Source organism: Platichthys flesus, chromosome 18 (genome assembly GCF_949316205.1).
Source record: "Platichthys flesus chromosome 18, fPlaFle2.1, whole genome shotgun sequence".
NCBI lineage: Eukaryota > Metazoa > Chordata > Actinopteri > Pleuronectiformes > Pleuronectidae > Platichthys > Platichthys flesus.
Genome location: NC_084962.1, coordinates 9491087 through 9504564, shown reverse-complemented (window position 1 = coordinate 9504564; position 13478 = coordinate 9491087). Strand labels below are relative to the sequence as shown.

The window sequence follows — 13478 nt, the reverse complement described above, 5'->3', positions numbered from 1 at the left end:
TGCCTTTATATCAGTCCAGAGTCAGAGCCGGGCTTCATAAACCAATTTCTAGGAATTGCAGTGTGTGCTGTGCAACGACAAAACCCCTGAATGTTGCCTTTGTTAGCTGCTTTTAATTAAACCCTGCATTTCTTCTCACTTATGCAACAACAGCACACAATTATGCAACCATCTAAAGATCGCTCTCTTGATAAAGTGGCAGGCTGTGACACAACCTTAGTCCAGTGACACCTTTAGAGCAGACCTGTTTTTGCACACGTGACAGAAACACGTCGCCCTAAGGGTCAGCTTCCTAACGCGATTATTCGGACGACCCTAAAGACGGTTCTAACAGGTTTGGCGACAGGACGGTGACCCTTAGGCCTCACAAGGTAGATCATGCAACAGATTATCCCAGTTGTGAAACATGTGTACTTGAATAAGCAAATGGCTGGGGTTGCGTTCGAGCGCCATTAGAGGAGCTTTTAATGTCGCTCAACCGTGGCACAGTAACTGTTATTCAGGGATCGCACTGAAGCCCGGGTTGCCCTCATTTAAAAGAGTTCCTAATTGTCAAGAGGCACATGTCATGTCAAACAACAAAATCTTCCAGTTGACTTGTTTCTAAACAGCCTCTAGTTAAGACCATAGCATCGCTGAGGCACATCAGACAGCAGGGCGCGCATGAGTGACTCATCAAATTATGGGCGTTCACATAATGTCTGCTTAATTTTGTTGTCAGAATCGGTCCTTGGTATCTAGCACTTGGGCCCCCTTTCACCAATTGCTGTTTGGGCTATTTTGGGATCCCTGCGCTCCCCTGTTAGTGACGTGTGCTGCTGGGTAAATTTGCACAACCGGCGGCCTGGGCCTGCTACCCTCAGATGCATCAATCGGGAGAAACAAATGGATGGATGGGAGCTGGTCGCGAAACATTAAAAATACTAGTATTGAAAGATGTCTGAATAGGAAGTGGTGCTGCTGGAAAAAAATGTAAACTATTTAATATGAGAAACTAATCTGATTGGAATAACTGGAAAACAAGTCTTTGACAGAAGAATCAGAATCATTCATGATGAAGAAAACGTGCTTGCATGTAATGCGATAGATGAAGAATGTGTTCATGAAGGAAAACAAAAAGTCCTGTAGTGACGAGCAATGATGGAGGTGGAAGAGTGGGGGCGCTGTTGCAGTACCTCACCTGGAGCTGACGGTAGCCAAAGACAGGACACACAGAGGAAACGTGTTGTGACGCTCAGTGTAAATTCATGTTGTGCTTGGTTGTGTGTCTATGTAACACTTGTTGTGTTTGCTGCGTAGTTATGCAGCAAAAGAGGTTTTCAGTGGGAATTATTTCACAATTTAAATACTGTCACTCGCTCTTATGAAGGAACTAATGTCACAGAAATGGTAATAAAGCATTTTTTTAAATAAGCAATGACTGTTATCTAAGAAATTGACATAATACATGAAAAAAACGATTGATTAATTCATTGAGTTATGAGAACCCGAGCACCAAACAGTAGGAGGAAGTGAGACAGTGAGGCCCTATTGAAATTGTTAGGATTATAATTCTTTCTGTCTCATGCTCAGAGACCAAGCCTGAACAGCTCTATCTGTCTATATTTCCTCAGGGTCATAGCGCCACCTACTGACCAGTGTGAAAATGAAGTTGTTGTAACATTGTCCAATTGACACAAAATTGCTCAAGCTACATCAGAGCCCCTACTTGAATGTAAGTAATAATAATACTGATGGCGCCACCTACCGGAAACAGGAAATAAGCTTTGTTTTACAACCATCATTCAATCGACATAAAGTTTCACATTGTGATGTGCAATTGATAGTGTTGACGGTTATGAGCAAGAAGCAGGCAAGAATCGACATCACGTGACGGACGCAGGAAGGGAAGCGTTTATCCCCTCCGCAGTGCACAAAACACATGCAACGCTTCAAAATGCTTCAGTGCTGCATTTCACCCCTAGAAGTCGTCGTTTATTTTTGGTTTTACTGTCAGAGCTTGTTTAATTTAATTATTGAGTAATTCTACTTCACTGTCTTAGTACTTTTACTTGTAATGGAATATTACTTTACTGTCTTGGTACTTTTACCTCAGTGAATGATCCGAATTCTTCTTCCAACATTGGTTACGTTTGTTTATTTGCTTTAGTACTTGTTTAACAAGTACTTAACAGAGTATTTCTACTGTGCAGTATTAGTACTTCCGTTTCCTCTTCGTCTTCCAGTCCATCAGGGGTCGCTGCTGGCTCGGAGCTCAGAGTCCCTGTTTTCCTTCCGCTGGCTCTCTCCGTTCGCTCCATAGAGTCTATGGTTCGCTCCATGCAGTCTATGGTTCGCTCAGAGACTCAAAGTGCTCAGAAAGGAGGAACATGTCCGCCGTTCAGTTGCTGAGGGTTTCGGTACATGAGCGGATCAGCGCTGCCGCTGAAGACTTCCTGCTGCAGGTGGAGAAAGGAGGAGGAAAGTCTCAAGTCCCGGCGCTGAGAGCGATGCTAACCGAGCGGCTAACGGCGGCGGCTGAGGAGATCCTCGCGGGGCTTGAGGAAACCGTGGCAGAGTACGAAGACAGAGTGCAGCAGTCCGAGCGGGAGATCTGCCGCCAGAGGAGGCTGCTCGAGGCCGTGATGCAGCCCGTAGTCCGGCTGCACAGAGCAGGTCAGTCCCTAGAGGAGCCGCTCACAAGCTAACGTTAGCTAGCATAAGCTAGAGCTAATAGCAGCTGCGTTAATACGCCACTTCCTGTCTCTGTCTGCTGCACCCGGCTGTTCCACCCATCTATGGTTCCACCCGGTGAAGCCATAGATATATATATATATCTATGGCTTCACCACTCACCTCAATAATGAGGAGGAACTTGGTGCTGTTGTGAACGAGTCTGTGCAGAAAACCTGCTGCTGTGTTGCTCATGTCTGAAACAGGAAGTCTGGACACATTTCTCTGAGTTTGACCCACAGGTCTCGTCTGAAAGCAGCTTAACCAACTAACTAACTGCCCCTCGCCCTGTTCTTCTCTGTAAGTGACCTAATTGGTTTATTTGGCCTAAATGAAAAACTTTTTTTACCAGAAACCTTTTGTTTTGTGCTACTTCCTTTACGAGCTGCGTCGTAACTAGGGGAGCAACGATTAGTCGACGACAAAATCGATGACAAAAATAGTCGCCGACGAATTTACTCGCTGAAGAATCGTTGGTTAGGTCATAGCGCGTGTTTTCTGTGCCGAGGAGCTGAACTAAATGTTGTTTTACCGGAGGTGCTGACTGAAGAAGCTGAGGAGTGAGCCATCTCGCTTCATTCATATCTCTGGAAGTCGCGCATGTGCAATAGCGACAAAACATGGACCAATGATGGTGTCCGCTGCAACAGCATCGCGTACCAGGAAGTCAATAGTGTTGGAGAACGTTTGACATCGCCTCGGTAAGATAGCCTGTTAGCTAGCTTGCTATATAAACCTATGTACCTGTGCGCAGGATTCTAGAATCCATTACAAAAATATGGTTTAAAGGGGACATATTATGAAAATTCCACTTTTGTCTACCATCCCAAAAACTCTGGAAAAAAACAACTCCCGCGATTTGTTGTGGTTCCTCTATCAGAAACGATATGCTAGAGTGCGTCAAATGGGATTACGACAGAAAAATATGTAATTTTCCAACAATGCCCATGTAGGGAGTCTCGCTACATAGCCTTGGACCACCATCATCTCACCGGCACTGGGTAGAGACGGCCCGGCTCCACGGCTAGCGTTAGCTCGCGAGCTAACGCTAGCCAAGAGCCCGAGCTCCACCACCTCTTCCCGGGGAGACGTTTGAGCGCGAGCTAAAGCTGCAAGCTAGCGTTAGCTCGCTGCTTATACCTGTCAGACATCTAAGTTGCCGCATAAACATGCCGATCGTAAATGCGGACACCCCCGGGACACCTCTAAATGTTGACTCAACAGTGTGGAAGGATGTTGCTGCGCCAGTTCCCACTGCTCCCACTGCGGGGCTGTGCTGGGGCTCTCGCAGCCAGGCTTCGGCCCACCTGACTCTGGTTCAAAATGATATGGTTGCAAGATTGTATCTTCATCTCCAGTAGCCATATTTCTACAGAGGTAATGGATAGCTAAAAATCTGGGCTCTTGTATCTTTTGAAGGAGGGAGGAGGGGAGAGAGAGAGGGGGCGGGGCACTCAAAACAGGTCAATCTAAAGTGAGTTAAAGTGCAGAGTATTGTGCGTATATGAAATGTAAATAAAATATGTACAGTAGCAAATATATATGGAATAATACAGTATTGACAGGTATTGTATGATATAATAACTTTAAGCAAGATAAATATATCAAAATATATAGATATGAATATACTATAGGCAGGATAATACAGTAGTAAATAAAAGTGACAGTGTAGTGCAAGTGTTCAAATGTTCAGTGGTTGGAGGAGGGTGTGTGGCCGGGGGGGCTGCTGCTATCACAGCGGTGCAGAGTTCAGCAGGGTGACAGCTGCAGGGATGAAGCTGTTCCTGAACCTGCTAGTCCGGGAACGGAGGACCCTGTAGCGCCTCCCAGAAGGGAGGAGGGCAAACAGTCTGTGGCTGGGGTGAGAGCTGTCCTTGAAAATGCTGCGCGCTCTCCGCTGACATCTCTTGCCCTGGACAGCTGCAATGGTGGGGAGTGAGGAACTGGTGATGCGTTGGGCAGCTTTAACCACCCTCTGCAGTGACTTCCGGTCCGCAACAGAGCAGCTGCCATACCACACTGAGATGCAGTTGGTGAGGATGCTCTCGATGGTGCAGCGGTTGAAATTCACCAGAATCTGAGGAGAGCCGTCCTCAGTCTCCTCAGGAAGAAGAGACGCTGGTGAGCTTTCTCCACCAGGGTTGAGGTGTTGAGGGTCCAAGAGAGGTCCTCAGAGATGTGGACACCCAGGAACTTGAAGCTGGTGACACGCTCGACCTCCGTCCCGTTGATATGGATGGGGCTGTGTGTGCCGCCTTTCTTCCTGAAGTCCACGATGAGCTCTTTGGTCTTCTTGGTGTTGAGAGCCTGGTTGTTGTCGCCGCACCACGCCGCCAGGTGCTGGACCTCTTCTCTGTAGGCCGACTCATCGTTGTTGCTGATGAGGCCAATCACCCTAGTATCGTCTGCAAACTTGACAAAAGTATTAGTTACATGTACAGGAATGCAGTCATACGTGAATAGTGAGTAGAGGAGAGGACTAAGCACACAGCCTTGAGGCACGCCGGCGAGAAAGTGCGGAGTGAAGTGCCGTGGAGATGGCATCATCTGTACTCCTGTTCTGGCGGTAGGCGAATTGGAAGGGGTCCAGTGTGGTAGGTAAGCAGGTTTTGAGGTGAGCCAGGACCATCCTCTCGAAGCACTTCATAATGGTGGGGGTGAGTGTAACAGGGTGGAAGTCGTTGAGGCTCGCTGCAGTCGAGTGTTTGGGCACCGGCATGATGGAGGTGGTTTTGAAGCACATGGGGACAGCTGCTTGGGCCAGTGACAGATTGAATATGTCAGTCAAGACCTCAGCCAGCTGCCCAGCACAGGCCCTGAGCACGCGTCCGGGGATGCCATCAGGGCCAGCAGCCTTACGTGCATTGATCCTGCTCAGTGCAGCACACGCGTCGATGGAGGAGAGTGTGAGGGGCTGGTGGTCTGAAGTGAGCGCAGCCTTGATAGCTGCCTCCTGTTTTTCCTTGTCAAAGCGAGTATAAAAGCTGTTGAGCTCGTCAGGGAAGGAGGCATCACTGTTTTGTGGGGAGCTGTTGGTGGGTTTGTAGTCAGTTAAATCCTGGATGCCTTGCCACATACGTCTGGGGTCGGAGTTGTTTTTGAAGTGCTCCTCAATCCTTAGCGTGTGGCAGTGCTGGGCCTTCTTGATGCCCCTCTTCAGGTCGGCCCTGGATGAACTGTAGGCCTGAGCATCACCTGATCTGAAAGCGATGTCTCGTGCCTTCAGCAGTAGACGGACCTCTTTGTTCATCCATGGCTTCTGGTTAGGGAATGTAGTGATACATTTGAGGGTGGTGACACTGTTGATGTTGGTGTTGATGAAGTCAAGAACGGAAGAGGCATTAGAGTTGATGTCAGTGTGGGAGTCCAGTGTGGCCTGAACGGCAAAGGCCCTCCAGTCTGTGTGTTCGAACCGGAGCTGGAGTTCAGTGTCTGCTCCCTCTGGCCACACTTTAACTGTTCTCACTGTGGGCTTCACACATGATTAGTGGTGTGTATTTGATTTTCTTTCATTGCCAGCTTAGCATTAGCATCTGGGGGGATATAGGCTGCAGTTACAACAGTAGATGTAAACTCTCTGGGCAGATAGAACGGTCTGCATTTAACCATGAGATATTCCAGGTTAGGAGAGCAGTGACTCTCAATGAAGACAGTGTCCATGCACCAAGCTTTGTTCACATAGATGCACAGTCCCCCACCTCTGGTCTTACCGGAGTCATCAGATGTTCTGTCCGCCCGGAGGATGTAGCACCCCGTTAGCTCGACGGCGCTATCGGGGACACTACTGTTGAGCCACGTTTCTGTGAAAATCATGATGTTGCGGTCCATAATCCATTTGTGTGTGGTGATCCGCAGCAGCAGCTCATCCATTTTGTTCGCCAGAGACCGAACATTGGCGATGAAAAGGCTTGGTAGAGATAGCCGGTGAGGCGTTAGCTTTAGCTTAGCCCTTAGCCATCTCTCTTTCCCTGTCTTTGTTTACGATCTCGACGCCTCCTGTAAGCACTTCTGGTCGGCGCAGCCGGGTTGATGGCCTCAGTGGCTCTGATGATCTTGGGAATGAGCCTTGGACCATCAAAAAAGTGGGTAGAAGAACAGGATCTGATGTCTAAAAGATCCTGCCGGCTGTAGACAGTATTCGCAAGACTGTTCTGAGTGAACAGACTTGAAACGAGTAGGCAGATAATAACTATTTTGCTAAATCTGGGGAGACGCTGAGCCTCGCGTCGTGCACACGCCGCCATCTTGGTCAGAAGGAGATAAAATGGGCATACGATGGGTCCTTCTAGATAGATAGTTTTAGATAGATTACTTTATTCATCCCCGAAGGGAAATTAAGTCGTCATAGCAGCCGGTACATTTGAATACAATAAAATACAAAACAATAGAATAAAATAAAAAATATTGAGGTAGAAAGAATGAAAAACAGAAACACAAGATAATTAGGTAGATAAGGTGCAGTGGCAGATGATGGTAATAGTACTGATGGTAATGTTATTGTTAGACAGTATATAAAAAATAGTACAGTATATATAGTATATAATATAACAATATATATTTATATATGATAGTAATTATACCAATATAATAGCAGTATATAGTAATAATGACAGCAACAGTATATATAATAATAATAATAACATGTACACATGTATAAATATGTTTATATAGACTTATATATACAAAGAATATACAAAGAGTATGATATAATATAAATTTAAACTTTTTTTTTAACGAGTTTAAGAGTGTAATGTTATCGTATTGCCTGACAAACGTCTTTTTGAATCACAATTATGCAGTTCGAAGAATATTAGTTTCCTTTTTTTTATGTTTTTATTGCTGATACTTTCCCTTTCCTTTTTATAACAGGAAAAATGGATACTTGATTTTAATTTATTTTTAGTATCAGCACTTGGCCTGTTATTAGTTTTAAGAGTACAAACACTTGATTTTTCTTTGCTTTTGTGTCAACAGTACCCTTAAATGCAGCAAAGTTTATTAAAAGCCTTTTTTTATAATGAGGTATCGATCTTTATTGTATTTATTTTCAGTCATCACATGCCTTGAACAACCTCAAGCTAAATTTAAAAGCTGTTGGCTAAATAAGAGCAATTGAGAATTTGTGTCATTCATAATCCGATTAGTCGTTTCAATAATTGATAAATAATCGACTAGTCAGAATAGTCTTTAGTTGCAGCCCTGGTTGTTACACCAGCTGTAAACGACCTCAACATCTCTACTTCCTGAATGTGATCGTTCAAAAATCACAACAGCCGACATTAAACAACACAACACAAGTTATTCAAAACACTTCAGGAAACTCTGAAATGATAAACGTGTTTACTTGTGTTTCAGAGTGTCCTGCTGACGTCCAGCAAATTATGGTGAATAAAGAAAAGGTTCCCCCTGAGCAGCAGCAGTGGAGCCCCCTTGTGGACCAGGCGGACCAAGAGCGCCTTCACATTAAAGAGGAACAGGAGGAATCGTGGACCAATCAGGATGGACAGCAGCTTCAAGGAATGGAGGAGGCTGATATCAAGTTCACATTGACTCCTGTCGCTGTGAAGAGTGAAGAAGATGAAGAGAAACTTAAATCGTCAAAGCTTCATTTGAGTGAGACGAAGGAGAACAGAACGGACTGTGGAGAACCAGAACCTGCCAGGAACCCAGGTCCTGATGGACGTTTACAACCAGGTCCTGAGGACAAAACTGAAGACAGTAAGGATGATTGGATGGAGACCAGGGAACCTCAGACTGGTTTAAATACAAGAAATAACAAACTGCTTCTAAGTATTATGGGACGTAAGACAGAAAGAAAATCACTTAGTTGCTCAGAGTGTGGTTACATATTTAGCCATAGGATCCATCTTAATACACATATGAAGCTTCATACAAGAGAGAAACTGTTCAGTTGCTCTGAGTGTTGTAAAACATTTTTCGAAAGGGGGCATCTAAATAAACATATGAGAAGTCATACAGAAGAGAGACCGTTTAGTTGCTCTGAGTGTGGTAAAATATTTAACCAAAGGTGCAATCTAAATACACATATGAGGCTTCATACAGGAGAGAGACCGTTTAGTTGCTCTGAGTGTGGTAAAACATTTAATCAAAGGAGCGATCTAAATACACATATGAGGCTTCATACAGGAGAGAGACCGTTTAGTTGTTCTGAGTGTGGTAAAAGATTTAACGTAATGGGCACTCTAAACACACATATGAGGATTCATACAGGAGAGAAACCATTTAGCTGCCTTGAGTGTGGTAAAAGATTTAACCAAAAGGGAACTCTAAACACACATATGAGGAGTCATACAGGAGAGAAACCATTTAGTTGCTCTGAGTGTGGTCAAAGATTTAAACAAAGGAGCGATCTAAATACACACATGAGGCTGCATACAGGAGAGAGACCGTTTAGTTGCTCTGAGTGTGGTAAAAGATTTACTCAAAAGGGCGCTCTAAATACACATATGAGGAGTCATACAGGAGAGAAACCATTTAGTTGCTCTGAGTGTGGTCAAAGATTTAACCGAAAGAGCGATCTAAATTCACATATGAGGCTGCATACAGGAGAGAGACCGTTTAGTTGCTCTGAGTGTGGTAAAAGGTATAACCAAAAGGGCAACCTAAATAAACATATGAAAGGTCATACAGGAGAGAAATCGTTGAGTTGAATTAAGTGTGGTAAAAGATTTATCCAAAGGGGCAATTTAGATAGACATCTGAAGGGTCATACAGGAGAGAACCCGCTCTGTTGATTTGAGTGCGTTAAAAGATGTAAGATTCATTCCTATTTCACGAAACGTGAAGGTTCATAAAGGAGAGAAATGAATAATTTGCAATGAAAATATTTGTTAGGATTTATTAGTAGATATTCATGTTATATACATATTCATAGATCATTGTTGTTAATAGACTATTAACAGCATTATGTCCCTAGAAAATTGTACTCATTGAATAAAACTAAAGATTTGTTTATATATCTTGTGTTGACTTATTTCTACATAATTTATCTATTTTTCATAATGTCTATATCATTTTAGGGTTAAAGTGTGTTCCTAGTACAGTATGAATGTCTGTTCTTAACTAGTTCATATGATTAGATAAGTTTGTTTTATAACAATGGTTTCTTGGTTTGTGAGATCCAATGACAGTGTGTGTTCTCCTTTTTTATTGAATGTGTTTCCGAGAATAAAGGTCTAATAAAAAGGTAAAGACCTTATTTGTTTATTTGGCCTCAAAAATGAAGAACATATTTGACCAGAAACCTATTGTTTATGCTGCTTCCTGTATGATAGACCTGTGTATTTGTGTTTCAGTGTGTCCTGCAGACGTCCAGCAACTGATGGTGAAAAAAGAAGACGTCCCCCCTGAGCAGCAGAAGTGTAGCCCCCTTGAGGACCCAGAGCCCCCCCACCTTAAAGAGGAACAGGAGGAGTCGTGGACCAATCGGGATGGACCGCAGCTTCAAGGACTGGAAGAGGCTGATATCAAGTTCACATTGACTCCTGATGCTGTGAAGAGTGAAGAAGATGAAGAGAAACTTAAATTGTCAAAGCTTCATCCGATTGAGACGAAGGAGAACAGAGCGGACTGTGGAGGACCAGAACCTGCCAGGAACTCAGGTCCTGATGGACGTTTACAACCAGGTCCTGAGGACAAAACTGAAGACTCTTCTGAGACTGAAGACAGTAAGGATGATTGGATGGAGACCAGGGAATCTCAGACTGTTTTAAATACAATAAATAACGAACAGCCTCTAAGTGATATTGGACATAAGACAGAAAAAAATCATTTAGTTGCTCAGAGTGTGGTAAAAAATTTAACCAAAAGGAGCAACCTAAATAGACATGAGGCATCATACAGGAGAGAAAGCGTTTAGTTGCTCTGAGTGTGGTGAAAGATTTATCCAAAGGAGCAATCTAAATACACATATGAGGTGTCATACAGTAGAGAAACCGTTCATCTGCTCTGAGTGTGGTCAAAGATTTTACCGAAGGAGCGATCTAAATACACATTTGAGGCGTCATACAGGAGAGAAAACAGTTGATCTAAGTGTGTTAAAAGATTTCAGATTCATTCCTATTTTTCAAGAAGTGAGGATTCATAATGGAGAGAAATTATTAATTTGCAACAAAAGGTTTATTAGAATTTATCAGCAGATATTCATATTAAACATATTTATAGTTCACTGTTTTCAATAGAATATTAAAAATTGTATGTCCCTAGAAAATTTAACTCATTGATTAAAACGGAAGATTTGTTTATATATCTTGTTTCTACTGACGTCTACATAATTTATACATTTTTCATAATGTCCATGACATTTTAGGGTTAAAGTGTGTTCCTTGCACAGTATGAATGTGTGTTGTTAATTAGTTCATACGATTAGATATTTTTGTTTTAAAACAACGGTTTCGTGGTTCGTTAGATCCAATGACAGTGTGTGTTCTTTATATATTGAATGTGTTTCCAAGAAAAAAGGTCTAAAAAAAAGGTAATGACCTAATTGGTTTATTTGGCCTCAAAAATGAAAAACATTCTCAAAAATGAAAAACATTTTTGACCAGAAACCTTTTGTTTTTTGCTGTTTTCTTAATGAGCTGCTTCGTTACACCATCTGTAAACGACAACACAAGTTATTCAAAACACTTCAGGAAACTCTGAAATTATAAACGTGTTTATTTGTGTTTCAGTCTGTCCTGCAGACGTCCAGCATCTGATGGTGAATAAAGAAGAGGTTCCCCCTGAGCAGCAGAAGCAGTGGAGCCCCCTTGTGGACCAGGAGGACCCAGAGCGCCCAAACATTAAAGAGGATCAGGAGGAATTGTGGACCAATCGGGATGGACAGCATCTTCAAGGACTGGAGGAGGCTGATATCAAGGTGACTCTGACTCCTGTCGCTGTGAAGAGTGAAGAAGATGAAGAGAAACTTAAATCGTCAAAACTTCATCCGAGTGAGACGCAGGGGAACAGAGCAGACTGTGGAGAACCAGAACCTGCCAGGAAGTCAGGTCCTGATGGACGTGTACAACCAGGTCCTGAGGACGAGACTGAAGAGTCTTCTGAGACTGAAGACAGTGAGGATGATTGGATGGAGTCCATGGAACCTAAGACTGGTTTAAACACAATAAATAACGAACAGCCTCTAAGTAATATGGGACGTAAGACAGAAAAAAAAATGTTTAGTTGCTCTGAGTGTGGTAAAAGATTTAACCAAAAGGGCAATCTAAATGTGCATATGAGGCGTCATACAGGACAGAAACCATTTAGTTGCTCTGAGTGTGGTAAAAGATTTATCCAAAGGAGCAATCTAACTACACATATGAGGCGTCATACAGGAGAGAAACCGTTTAGTTGCTCTGAGTGTGGGAAAGGATTTAACCAAAACGGCACTCTAAATAGACATATGAGGCGTCATACAGGAGAGAAACCGTTTAGTTGCTCCGAGTGTGGTAAAAGATTTATCCAAAGGGGCACTCTAAATACACATATGAGGTATCATACAGGAGAGAAATTATTTAGTTGCTCTGAGTGTGGTAAAAGATATATCCAAAAGGGAACTCTAAATAGACATATGAGGAGTCATACAGGAGAGAAACCGTTTAGTTGCTCTGAGTGTGGTAAAAGATTTATCCAAAGAGGCAGTCTAACTACGCATATGAGGCGTCATACAGGAGAGAAGCCGTTTAGTTGCTCTGAGTGTGGTAAAACATACAACCAAAAGGGCAATCTACATAGACACATGAGGAGTCATACAGGAGATAAACCGTTAAGTTGATCTGAGTGTGTTAAGAGTCATTCCTATTTTACGAGACGTGAGGATTCATAAAGGAGAGAAATGATTCATTTGCAACAACATATTTATTAGGATTTATCAGCAGATATTCATATTATACATATTCATAGTAACAGTTTTAAGGAGACTATTAACAGTTTTTCTACATAATTTATCTATCTTTCATAGTGTCCTTCATGTGACTTTAGGGTTACAGTGTATTTCTTGCACTCAAAACAGGTCAATCTGAGGAGGGCTGGTTTAGAGTAAAAAGGGTGCTGTTTTAAATGATCCTTGTCGTATTTTGACCAAAACATGTTACAGACATTTCATTAAGACCCCAAGGAACCATATCAACTCTGGTAAAATGGGCATACGATGAGTCCTTTAAAACAATGGTTTCTTGGTTCTTGAGATATATGACAGTGTGTGTTCCCCTTTAAGTATTGAATATGTTTCCAAGAATAAAAGTTTAATAAAAAGGTAATCGCCCTCCTCTTTGCTTCTGTACGAACGGAGGCTGCACTGGCTCCATTTGAATTGTCTCATCACTAGACAAAGTAATCAGGTTCTCACAGTCAGACAAGTAAGTTTATGTTTGACGTGAAGTCGGCACTGGGCAATCTCAGGTCAGAATATCTGAAATACGAGTCGTCTGGAACGCAGCATTACAGTCACGCACACAGAGAGTGAAGCAGCGGTGACGGAGGAGCCCTCGTTGACATGAATGACGTCAACGAGGGCGGCTGTGGCTGAGGGGTAGAGTGGTTGTCCTTCAACCTGAAGGTCGGCAGTTCGATACCCGGTCTGACCCATATGCATGCTGAAGTGTCCTTGGGCAAGATGCTGAACCCTGAAAGGCCCCCCATAAAATAACAAAGTGCTGCGAATAGATGTACTGTATGAATGTGTATCTGAATGGGAGAATGTAAAACTGTACTGTAAAGCGCTTTGAGTGGTCATCAAGACTAGAAAAGCTCTATATAAATAC

General features: G+C 43.1%; 2 protein-coding genes across 2 annotated transcripts; both read left to right on the top strand.

Annotated features, from left to right (window-relative positions):
• The first annotated feature begins 2111 nt into the window (after positions 1-2111).
• Positions 2112-9689, top strand: LOC133973762 (zinc finger protein OZF-like). The gene is made up of 2 exons (XM_062411807.1): positions 2112-2655; positions 8068-9689. The coding sequence occupies exons 1-2, from the start codon at positions 2370-2372 to the stop codon at positions 9381-9383; spliced, it is 1602 nt and encodes a 533-aa protein (XP_062267791.1). The 5' UTR covers positions 2112-2369; the 3' UTR covers positions 9384-9689.
• Positions 9690-10559: 870 nt separating this feature from the next.
• Positions 10560-12969, top strand: LOC133973763 (gastrula zinc finger protein XlCGF17.1-like). Its single transcript, XM_062411809.1, is given in 2 exon segments — positions 10560-10658; positions 11879-12969. Coding segments are annotated over 2 exon segments (762 nt in total). The 3' UTR covers positions 12542-12969.
• Positions 12970-13478: the final 509 nt, after the last annotated feature.

Coding starts and splice junctions, on each gene's coding strand:
- LOC133973762 (XM_062411807.1), top strand. CDS start 2,370: ATGTCCGCCGTTCAGTTGCTGAGGGTTTCGGTACATGAGCGGATCAGC. Junction 2,656..8,067: donor AGTCCGGCTGCACAGAGCAG/GTCAGTCCCTAG, acceptor CTTGTGTTTCAG/AGTGTCCTGCTGACGTCCAG.